General features: G+C 42.3%; 1 protein-coding gene across 1 annotated transcript in view; it reads left to right on the plus strand.

The window, feature by feature from the left end:
• The window catches only part of LOC134360080 (hemicentin-1-like), a 425,813-nt gene that overhangs the window by 101,164 nt on the left and 312,591 nt on the right, over window positions 1-12,058 (plus strand). The window contains exons 10-12 of the mRNA XM_063074161.1: window positions 2,181-2,302; window positions 4,052-4,324; window positions 6,581-6,725. Of these exons, the coding sequence (XP_062930231.1) occupies window positions 2,181-2,302; window positions 4,052-4,324; window positions 6,581-6,725 (540 nt within the window). The remainder of the gene's footprint in view (window positions 1-2,180; window positions 2,303-4,051; window positions 4,325-6,580; window positions 6,726-12,058) is intronic.

Below are 12,058 nucleotides of genomic sequence, written 5' to 3' on the forward strand. Positions count from 1 at the left end.
GTATTTTTTTATCATCTGCAGGATCCTCTGTCATACCCCCACCACTGAACCATTCAAACATATTTACAGAAAGCAAAGAAAGGGATGAGTATTGAGCTCTGTCCAGTCTTGCTGGTAGCAACCTTCCGGGTACAATATTGCCGAGCAGCCATTCCACTCTGTCCTATCACTCATACTTTATACTTTATTGTCACCAAACAATTGGTACTAGAATGTACAATCATCACTGCGATATGTGATTCTGTGCTTCCCACTCCCTGGATTACAAATATTAAATATTAAAAATAGTTAAAATTAGTAAATATAAAAAATTTAAATTATAAATCATAAATAGAAAATAGAAAAATGGGAAGTAAGGTAGTACAAAAAAACTGAGAGGCAGGTTGGATATTTGGAGGGTATGGCTTTGGGTCATCCAGCTTTGGGTCCAATTTTCCACACTTCCTGGCATTCCATGATCTTTTACTTGTTTGGCCAGCTGGCACATCAAAAACCTGGCAAAAATCAACCAAAAAAACACCATATCAAACCACAGTACACATCCCTCTTTGATCTTTCGTTACCTCCTCAGAAACACGTTGGCAATTTCATGCTGACCGTCACTGATTATTCCTTGCCCCCGAACTGTGGTTTATATTGTCAACATGAACCGATTTTATTAAGTCTCCCTCTACCAAAGTTAAATTAATTGTCCTGTTTATCTTTTCCTCCTTATTTAAATAACAGTTAGCAGTCTTTCAATCCCCTAACAATATTCTTGCACCTAGGTAGGGTCAAAAAGATGTAGTTTTCAATCTGAAATTTCTTCGCTTTTAACAGCCTGGTACATATTTCATCTGGGCCTGGCAATAGATCCATTTTCAGAGGTGATAATTCCATAACCATTTTCTCTCTTACCCTTACAACTTTTCATAGTTGTCAACCTTAACCTCAACACTAGCATCATATCTCTTTATCTGAAAACTCTCTCTTTTGTTAACTACCTTCTTTATACTTTATTGTCACCAAACAATTGATACTAGAACGTACAATCATCACAGCGATATTTGATTCTGCGCTTCCCACTCCCTGGATTACAAATATTAAATATTAAAAATAGTAAAAATTAGTAAATATTAAAAACTTAAATTATAAATCATAGATAGAAAATAGAAAAATGGAAAGTAAGATAGTGCAAAAAAACCAAGAGGCAGGTCCGGATATTTGGAGTATGGCCCAGATCCGGGTCAGGATCCATTCAGCAGTCTTATTACAGTTGGAAAGAAGCTGTTCCCAAATCTGGCCGTACGAGTCTTCAAGCTCCTGAGCCTTCTCCCAGAGGGAAGAGGGACGAAAAATGTGTTGGCTGGGTGGGTCGTGTCCTTGATTATCCTGGCAGCACTGCTCCGACAGCGTGCGGTGTAAAGTGAGTCCAAGGACGGAAGATTGGTTTGTGTGATGTGCTGCGCCGTGTTCACGATCTTCTGCAGCTCCTTCTGGTCTTGGACAGGACAACTTCCATACCAGGTTGTGATGCACCCTAGAAGAATGCTTTCTACGGTGCATCTATAAAAATCAGTGAGGGTTTTAGGGGACAGGCCAATTGTTCTTTATGTACTAATGCACTTACAGTATATCTTTGAATTTTCTTTCACTGTAGTTGCCAATATTTGTTTTCTGCCCATGAATATAAGATAGAGGCAGCTCAGTATTGCACTGGATAGCAGAATCGTTTCGCAGCATCTGCAGTCAGTCACTGGGTTCGATTCCCGCTGCTGTCTGCAAGGAGCCTGTCTGTTCTCTCCATGAACACCTGGGTTTCCTTCAGGTGCTCTGGCTTCATCCCATATTCCAAAGATGTACGGTTAGGGTTAGCAAGCTGAGGGCATGCTACGTTGGTGCAGGCTGCTCCCAAAACAACCCTCATTAATTTGCTTCGATGTAAACGCCACATTCCACTGTTTTGATGTTTTGACGTACACGTGACAAATAAAACTAATATATTTTTTAAAAAGTTGAACCAAAAACACATTCTGATTCGCAACAAATGAGGGAGTAGATCTGCCCTAACAACCTGCAGCGTCAAAGAAAGGTATGTCTTAAAAACCCACACTCCCACTCTTTGGTGTGCGATGTTACATGGTGGATTTACTTGGAATGTGGGTTTCTCACACACATTAATGGTACGTTTATCCTTTCAGCGACACTGTGAACACTACATGGGAAATTCCCGCTGTTTCTGGATCTGATGAAGGGTTTTATGACTGTGTGGCTATCAGTAACTCAGGCACCGGCCTTGCTAGGACCTACTTGTCTGTTACTGGTGAGTGATCATTGAAGCTTTGATACTAATGTTGGTGGTGGGTGTTGATGCGGCAGATAAATTGTTATTTCAGTATTTTCTGCAAATAACCCAGAATTGAAGATGCATGTGATGGGGAAGTTGAGAATGATGTTTTTGTTTGGTTTGATACCATTTTGCCCGTCTCCTTCTTAGAAATGTACTTTCTTTTTGGTTTGTATTTAAGGTGTACAAGATTATGAGGGAGATAGATAGGGTAAATGTAAGCAAGCTTTTTCCACTGAGGTTGGGTGAGACTAGAACTGGAGGTCATGGGTTAAGAGTGAAAGATAAAATGTTTATGGGGAACCTGAGGGGGAGCTCTTCATTCAGAGGGTGTTGAGAGTGTGGAATGGGCTGTCAGCATTAAGATGGGCTGAAGGGCCTGTTTCTGTGCTGTTGTGCCCCATGACTGCACTTCCCTGTTTTCTTTTACCACTCTTAAATAACGAAATAGGGTTAATGGTTACCCCCTGTACTGTAATACTTCACTGATAATAACTCCAAGCCAGTCCCAAGATAAGTAGTGATTGCCTCCCTGTTGCATTCAGCCTGCCTGCTCCCTCATTTGGATCACCACATTTCTGAGCTCTGGGCCTCTTCAACGTACACATCAAATACACGACTCGGCCTGTCATAAATCCATCATCCTCCCCCCACCCTCTCCTTTCACTCCCTCGGGCACTAGCACGCTGGAGCTCATTTTCCTGACATGCCTGTGCTCAATCGTGAGGCCGCACGATGAGAGCTTTGTAGACTTTGGCTGTGAGATAACCAGCTATGAGTTAGAAAAATAGTAACTAATTAGTGCACAGGGGGTAACCATTAGTGTTCAGTTAGGGGAACTTTTCAACTCCTTCCATGTGCTTTAGAACTTAGAAGGATAGCACTTTGCTTATTCCCTCTTCACTGATATGTGTCCTAGCTCTCTCTTGCATTTGATTCATCCTATAGTTAACTAGAATAACTCAATTTCAGATTACCTGTTGATCTAATGTTAAGAAGAGAGCTTACATCTACAACCCCTTTGTTGTTTGTAGAAATATTTCCTAACCCTACTCTTGAAGATTCTGGTTCAGATTACTGAACGGGAGAACGTACATTAGGCTTAATATTTTGAGCCAGATAGTGCGAGTTTCTCTCTATTGACCCCATCACTTCTTTCTTACATCTGGGAGATTCTAATCAAATGATTCCCAGGTTCCAGCGATTGCAACTCTACTTAGTGCAATCTCCCCTTTTAATTTGACTTGAAATCCAGATATAATTCTGGAGAATTTACTTTGTCCTAATCCTAGCACTCCTAGTGTAATCAGCCCAGCACTTTATATCACTGTATGCCTCTGTCCTTTAGTACTCTCATTGTAAAGGCTGACATTTCATTTTCCTTTCTGATTATTTTCTGCACATTTTAATCTGTTTATTTAGATCACAAAGCCTTTTTTTTTTGGACCTTCACCACTGTTTGTTAAATCTATCCTTTTTTATGGATAACCTTAATCTTACATATATGTAAATTAATTTATTTGTGGGAAGTAGTTTTGGGTCCAAAATTATTCCAAAAGTTCTGTTTTGATCTGGCAGTTTCTGTAGCGTTGCACAGAAACTCTAGAGGCACCTCCCAGTGTGAAGATTCTACACTATTCTGTAGAGGACAGTGATGTTCTTAAGAATTATCTTTATTTCACATCACTTCATATCTTCCTTTATCGCTGCTAACTATTTCTCCAGAGCCACCTCCTAGTGTGGAGATTCCTCAAAACGTCACCGCATTCCCGGGGGATCAGGTGGTCCTGACATGCACTATTCTTGGAAGCTTCCGATATAACATTACCTGGATGCGCGATGGGATCGAGCTGAAAACTGACAATAAGCGAATTATTCCTTTGAGGAATTCATCTCTGGAAATTCGGAACGTGCAGCCAGAGGACATGGGCCGCTATGAATGTGTGGCGGTCAATATGTATGGCTGGAGCCAAGCTTCGGTGTGGCTGTTCATTCCCGGTAAGAATGGCTCTAGACTACCTTCCGTGTATCCATTGGGCCAAACCTGATGGTTTTATTGGATGAAATGCAATAACTTTTCAGTGAACGTAGTGTAATTATACATGGAAAACTAGGTTCAGATAAGTTTAAAGAGAATATGGGACATGGAGTTCAGTAAGTTTAAAGGGGAAGTCAGGGATCTGGGCCCTGGTGAGCTTAAAGGGATCAATGGAAGCAGGGGCTGTGAGGGAAAAAGAAAAGTGAACCAGCTGGTTCAGGATGTTGAGAACTTAACCACCTCAAAATCGGTCCTGTTTTCCTTGGAGATTTTGATACGGTTAAAGATTGGAGAAGAATTAATGGTTACAGGATAGTTAAGGGATCAGCAAGAAAATTCAGAAAAGCAGTATTGTGTCCAAATGTGGGCAATTAGAGCCTCAGACAAGGAAGGTGGAAGCTGGAAGAGAGAAAAAAAACAGGTTGAATTGTTACTTCAAATAAAATTGAAAATTTGTTCGTAATTTGCCAAGGGAAGCCACTTCCATTTCAGGAAGTGGTTGAGGGATATGTTGAGAGAGGTTTTGTGATGATAGAGTATAAGCTGTTCTGGACTTAATGGCCACTTCCTTCTACTCTAATCAAATTATTTTCCAGTGATTAATACTTTTACCTCTTGTTCCAGGGTTCTGATATCATTTACTGACATATGTGTGGTCAAGCATTAGTGGACAGACACAAAAGAGCACCAGCGACACAAGGGAGAAATAAGTTCAAAGTACATTTATTATCAAATTACATATATATCACCATGTACAACCCCGAGATTCATCTCTTTGCGGGCATCTTCAGGTAGAACTAAGAAACACATTAGAACCAACGAAGAACTGAACACAAAAGAAGACTGCTGGCCAACCAATGTGCAAAAGAAGACAAACTCTGCAAATCCAAAAAAAAATAAGTGACTAAATAATACTGAGAACTTGAGTTGTAGAATCCTTGAAAGTGAGTCCATAGGTTGCGTTCAGTGTTGAGCTGAGTGAAGTTATCCACACTAGTTCAGGTGTGATGGTTGAAGGGTAATAACTGTTCCTGAACCTGGTGGTGCAGGAGCTAAGGTGTAACTAGAGCAAGCTTCCCCATGTTTAACACATAAGCAAATACAAGCCACTGTGAAGTTCAACAAAATAGAATATTACAAGTGCTGGAAGTCTGAAATGAAATCAAAATGCTAGATAATTAAGAGTCAGAAAGGATGAACAACAAACACAGCTGTTGTATGCTCTTTGCGAGAAATGATCAGATCATCCTCAGTATTAAAACTATCATGGGTGTTTGAGAATTCGTTGTATCTATCCTTCTGCTTTAGACAGGGATGGACCATTGTGTCCTGGGTCAGGATGGAAGGACTTAGGCTTCCTTCCCCTGGGCAGGCTTCTGATCCATTGAAGAACATTAACATGAATATTGTTATGGAACTCCAGGCTACCTGGCCCTGTCTCCATGGCGATCTGATAATAGACCATAAGACAAACCTTTACTGGTGAAAGTTGAGAATCCAAAGCCAAAGACAGCAGATGCTGGAAGTCAAAGTCAGAGTAAATGTATTATCAAAGTACATGTCACAATATACTACATTTTCTTGATGGCATTTATGGAACACAAAAAATATAATAGAGTTTATGAAAAAATATAAATAATAAAGACTGACAAACAACCAATGTGCAAAAGAAGATAAATTGTGCGAATAATGAAAAAAGTAAATAAATGATACTGAGAACATGAGTAGAAGAGTCATTGAAAGTGAGTCTATAGGTTGGGGAGTTAGTTCAATGTTGAGGTGAGTGAAGTTATCCACAGTGGTTCAGGAGCCTGATGGTTGTAAGTTAATAACTTGGTAGTTACAACCTGGTAGTGTGGGACCTAACGCAAACTTCTCAGAAAGTAGAGGCACTGTCGTGCTTTCTTTGTGGTGGCATTTTTGTGCTGGTTCCAGGACAGATCCTCTGATATGGTGATGTCGAGGAATTGAAAGAAACCTGAAATAAAAACAGAAAATGATGGAACTTTCCAGCAGTTCTGTATTTGTGAGGGAACTGACTATTATGTTGTAGATGGAGTTAATCAGCCTTCAGATTTTTCAGGAGTTCTGAACTAAGTCTCGGCCTAAAATGTCAACTGTTTATTCATTTCTGAAGATGCTGCCTGACCTGCTGAGTTCCTCCAGCATTTTGTGTGTGTTGTTTCAGGTGTCTTGGTTTGTGTCTTTGTCTGCAGAGGCCCCGCGTGTTTCGGTGAACCCCAGCGCACAGAGCTTCTCAAGGGGAGCGGAGGTCCACGTTGACTGTGTGGCAACAGCGGGCTATCCCGATCCTGGAGTGGCCTGGATCCGTGAGGGTGCGTTCGTGATGAGCAGTGACAGGTGAGGGAGCTGGGGCTTTGTCCCATTTCAAGTGTTGGAGCAGAGGAGGAGGTTCGATGTGTCTCACACCGAGTGGTCACATTAAACAGGTGTGATTGACTGATTTGGCCCGGCAGCTCATCGGTCAGCTGGGCCGCACAGGCAATGTTACTGGCCCTGCTCATCTCCTGCTGGAGCGAGGGTGGGAGTGTTGGAATTCACTCAACCAGGGAAGAAATATCAGGCAAGAAATGCCACAAATATTCACCATATTAATTCCTGTGTTGTGGGGTTTCAAAGGTTCAAAGGTTCAATTTAAATGTCAGAGAAATGTATACAATATACATCCTGAAATGCTTTTACTTTGCAAACATCCACGAAAATAGAGGAGTGCCCCAAAGAATGAACGACAGTAAAACGTTCGAACCCCAGCTCCCCCTCCCTCCAGCGCGTAAGCAGCAGCAAGCAACGATTCCTGCTCCCCCCACCGGCAAAAAAAGCATCGGCACCCATCACTGAGCACTCAAGCGTGAGCAAAGCAATAGCAAAGACACAGACTTGCAGTTAACCCAAAGACTTCACGTTTCACCCGGTATTCGACATACCACAGGCTCTCTCTCTCCCTAATAAGGGAGCAGGAGGTGTCTCCATTTTCCCAGCGAGCGGAGAGACTTAACAAACAACTCGCTGGTTTACGATGCTAAAAGTCTGTTACGCCGCCTTTTCTGAGTTCTGTGCCTGAAGATCTCAGGTCTCCAGGCACGCAGCTGTAGATATTTCAACTCCCCCGATGACACACGGGTCTTCTGCCGTGACACCGTCCCTCGAGCCTCCCGTCTCCAGAGCCCCGAGATCCTAGGCTTCCGAATTCGAGCCGGACTCTTAGGCCCAGCCCTTGGCGTGCCAAACAACAGCCAGTTATTAAACCCCAAGAACGGGTCCCATTCCTGCAAAGAACCAAAGTCAGCGTGTAACTCCAGGTCAGGGTCTTCAAAAGAACCCTGAAAGGGAAAAGTAAAGATATTCAAAATGGAAATAGAGCTGTTTCTGAAGATGCAAGCAAAGGGGTCACCATTTAGCGTGATCATTACTCCGCTCCACCTGCAGTAACTTGTTTTGTGAGGAGAGACTGAATAGACTGGACTTGGCTCTCCTTGGATTAGAAGAAAGAGGAGTAATCTCAGTGGAATAGAACGGGGCATGAAGAGCAGAATGTTTCCAGGTTTTTATTTCTGTCTGGATTGCCGCTGTGGAACTCAACCTCATGTCAATGAATCAATGGTCCAGAACTCTGGCTGCTAGCCCAGTAACTCAATTATAGTCAAACTCCATCAAGCTGCTCCCCAACTGTTTTGACAACCTGATGGTCCAGCTTTTTAAACACTAAAGATTAGCTTTATTTGGCACACGCACATCGAAACATTGGAACACACAGTGGAATGCATTGTTTGTGTCAGCGACCCACACAGTCTGTGCGCTGGGGGCAGCCCACAAGTGTCGCCACGCTTCCAGTGCGAGCATAACACGCTCACGACTTACCAACCCTAACCCGCACGTCTTTGGACTGTGGGAGGAAACCAGAGCACCTGGAGGAAACCCGTGCAGTCACGGGGGGGAGCGTACACATCCCTTACAGACAAGGGCAGGAATTGAACCTTGATCGCTGATCACGGGCGCTGTAAAGCGTTGAGCTAACTGCTTTGCTACCATGCCGCCCACTCTCTGGGTGATGTTTCCCGTGCTGCCTTTAAGCTCACCAAGGCCCAATATCCCGGTCTCACTTTAAACCCCCCGAGCTGCATCTCCCCACATTCTCCTCAAGCTCACTGTGCCTATGCTTCCACCATCCCCGTAAACTTACCAGGACCCAGTTCCTTCAAACTCCGAAGGAAATTTATTATCAAACTAAGTATAATGTCACTGTAAAATACTTCGAGGTTAATTTTATTACAGGCATTCACAGTAGGACAAAGAAATACCATAGAATCAATGAAGAACTACACACAAAGTCCAACTAACAAATGTGCAACAGGACAAACCATGCAAATAAAAATAGTCATAATAAATATATAAATAAATAATAGTGAGAACAAGGGTTGTAGGGTCCTTGGAAGTGAGTTCATAGATTGTGGAGTCAGGTGTACTGGCCTATTAATAAGGTGTATTGAACTACTAATAAGGTGCATTGGGCTATTAATACGGTATATTGGACTATTAATGTGTGTGGGCACGTGGCCAGGTGGTTAAGACATTGGACTAGCGACCTGAAGGTCGTGAGTTCGAGCCCCAGCCGGGGCAACGTGTTGTGTTCTTCAGCAAGGCACTTAATCACACATTGCTCTGCGACGACACTGATGCCAAGCTGTATGGGTCCTAATGCCCTTCCTTTGGACAACATTGGTGTCGTGGAGAGGGGAGACTTGCAGCATGGGCAACTGTTGGTCTTCCATACAACCTTGCCCAGGCCTGCGCCCTGGAGAGTGAAGGCTAATGAATGCCTATTATTATTATTATTATTGGACTATTAATAAGGTGTTTTGGACAATTGCAGCACTTTCCAATAATAATATTAAAAACTATAGATTACAATAAGAAGTATATATAAAATGAAATTACAAATCGACTAAGTAGTGCAAAAAGAGAGAAAAAAATACTGAGATAGTGTTCATGGGTTCATTGTCTGTTCAGAAATCTGATGACGGAGGGGAAGAAGCTGTTTGTGAGACACTGAGTGTGTGTCTTCAGGCTCTTGTACTTCCTCCTTGATGGTAGCAATGAGGAGAGGGAATACCATGGGTGATGGGGGTCCTTAATGACAGATGCTGCCATTTTGAGGTATCGCTTCCTGACACTGGGAGGGTATGGCCAATGGTGGAGCTGGTGGAGCTTACAAACTTCTGCTGCTTCTCCCGACCCTGTGCAGTGGCCTCTCCAGACTAGACGGTGATGCAACCAGTCAGAATGCTCTCCATGGTTCTATTAACATAGCTTGGTTAACAGCCTATGAAGCCTCCAGTCCCTTATGCAGCCAATCTGGCCGCCTGCCTGATTGGCAAGTTGTTGTTCAAGTTCAAGTTTATTGTCGTTCAGTTGTATACGTGTATACCACCAAATGAAACACCATTCCTCCAGACCAAGGAGCACAATACCATAAGGTATAAGACCATAAAATGTAGGAGTACATAGTGCATATAACTCACACACAACACATAAAGAAATCTATATATTCCTCTATTAAAGTTTATTAAAACAATACAGTTACTTGTGCCAAGGAACTTTGGAGGAATGATATTTTTGACATTGTGGCTCTTTAATGAGATTCATCTCCAGATCTGCAATCTCGAACTGGCCCAGTACCAACGTCAATTTTTCATTTAAAAGTAACCAAGGGGAAAGATTTGACAAGCCAAGGTTATGTTCTTTGGAACAGAGACCATAATTCTGAAAGACTCAGAGAGAAAGCTGTAAGTAATTACTTCCCTTAGTTGAAGGCAAGGATTTAAAGTAATTGGTAGAAATATTAGTGCTGTCGCAAGAAAGTAGCATCCATCATCAAGGAACCCATGCCATCAGGCCATGCTCCCTTTTCACTACTTCCATCAAGTGGGAAATTCATCTGAGTTTTCCATTTCCTAAGAGTTCAGGCCCCTTTACTCTCCAGTATTTAGTACATACAAGGAGCACTGCCAGAAGAAAGCAACATCCATCATCATAGACTTTCACCATCCAGGCCATGCTCTCTTCTCACTGCTGCCCTCGAGAAGGAGATGCAAGAGCCTTAGGTCCCACACCACCAGGTTCAGAAACAATTACTATCTCTCGCTGATTTGGCTCCTGCACTGGTGTTGATAACTTCATTGGCCACAGCACTGAACTGATCCTATGACCTACAGACTCACTTTCAAGGACTCTTTTACAACTCATGTTCACAGTATTTTTTTTAATTTGCACAGTTTCTCTTCATTTACTATGTCTTTGAATTTGGACTTTAACTTGGAGATGAGGATGATAGAGGTTTGCTGTAGTGGAGACAGAAGCTCACCTCACTGTTAAACTATACACTGATGTGGTCTTGAAGACCTAATACGGGAAGGTGGGATTAGGTTGGGTAGTTCCTTTTCGACCAGCTCAGGCAAGGTGTGCCAAGTGGCTTCCTTCTTTGTTGTAAATTGTCTTTGATTCTCCATGGTTCTCCTGTGAAAAGAATGACTCCCACATAATGTACACTCAGTGGCCACTTTATTAAGTACACCTGTACACCTGCTTATTAATGCTAGCATCTCATCAGCCAATCATGTGGCAGCAACTCAGTTCATAAAAGGGTGCAGATGTGGTCAAGAGGCTCAATTGTTGTTCAGACCAAATATCAGAATGGGGAAGAAATGTGATCTAAGTGACTTTGACCATGGAATGATCGTTGGTGCCAGATGGGGTTGCTTGAGTATCTCAGAAACTGCTGATCTCCTGGGACTTTTATGCACGGTAGTCACTAGAGTTAAAAATGGTGTGGAAAGCAAAATATGTCCAGTGAGCCACAGTTCTGTGGGTGAAAATGCTTTGTTAATGAGAGAGGTCAGAGGAGATTGGCCACACTGGTTCAAGCTGACGGGAAGTTGGTGTGCAGTATGATATCTCTGAATGAAGAACAGTTTGAAGGTTAAAGTGGATGGGTTACAGCAGAAGACCATGGACATGTAGTCGACCGCCAGTTTATTAGGTACAAGAGGAACCTAGTGAAGTGGCCACTGAGTGGATATCTCAACATGTTAGTCAGGAAGAGCAATGAAGTCTGTCCGTTGGGTGAGAATCTCCTCCTAACTCCAGTGGCGACAGAGAAGAAGTGAGGAGATACAAGAACTCAGATCAATTGGAGGATGGAGTTCATATTTCTATGTTCCAGTGAAAAGAAGCAAAATGTGAAAACCTCTTATGTTAATTGACATCAATTTGCACTCTTAATTTATTTGTTCTGAATTTCATGGGCTTGTTAAAGGTAGGAAAAGAATAAAGGTCTTTAATCTTTTACGTTTTACTTAGCAACATAGAAAAGGAGTGAAATGTGTGTGTGTGTGGGGGGGGAAGCTTCTCAATTAATTAACTTTGTTTTGCGGGTTTAATATATTTGATCTGAATTTGGTGGAAAGGTAGATCTTGCCTGGTTGACCTGAGCTGAATTTTGATGAGGCCTCTTCACAGTTTTGCCTGGATAAGTTAAAACTGGATTATTGCTTCCACCGTATTGAGTCTTTGATTGTTACTGTTATTAGTGATTCAATGGTTCAGTTTAATACCAGATATTCTATACAGTATACAATCTGAAATCCTTACTCTTCCACAAAACAGAAGGAAAACCC

This window comes from Mobula hypostoma, chromosome 21 (assembly GCF_963921235.1).
Source record: "Mobula hypostoma chromosome 21, sMobHyp1.1, whole genome shotgun sequence".
Classification (NCBI taxonomy): domain Eukaryota; kingdom Metazoa; phylum Chordata; class Chondrichthyes; order Myliobatiformes; family Myliobatidae; genus Mobula; species Mobula hypostoma.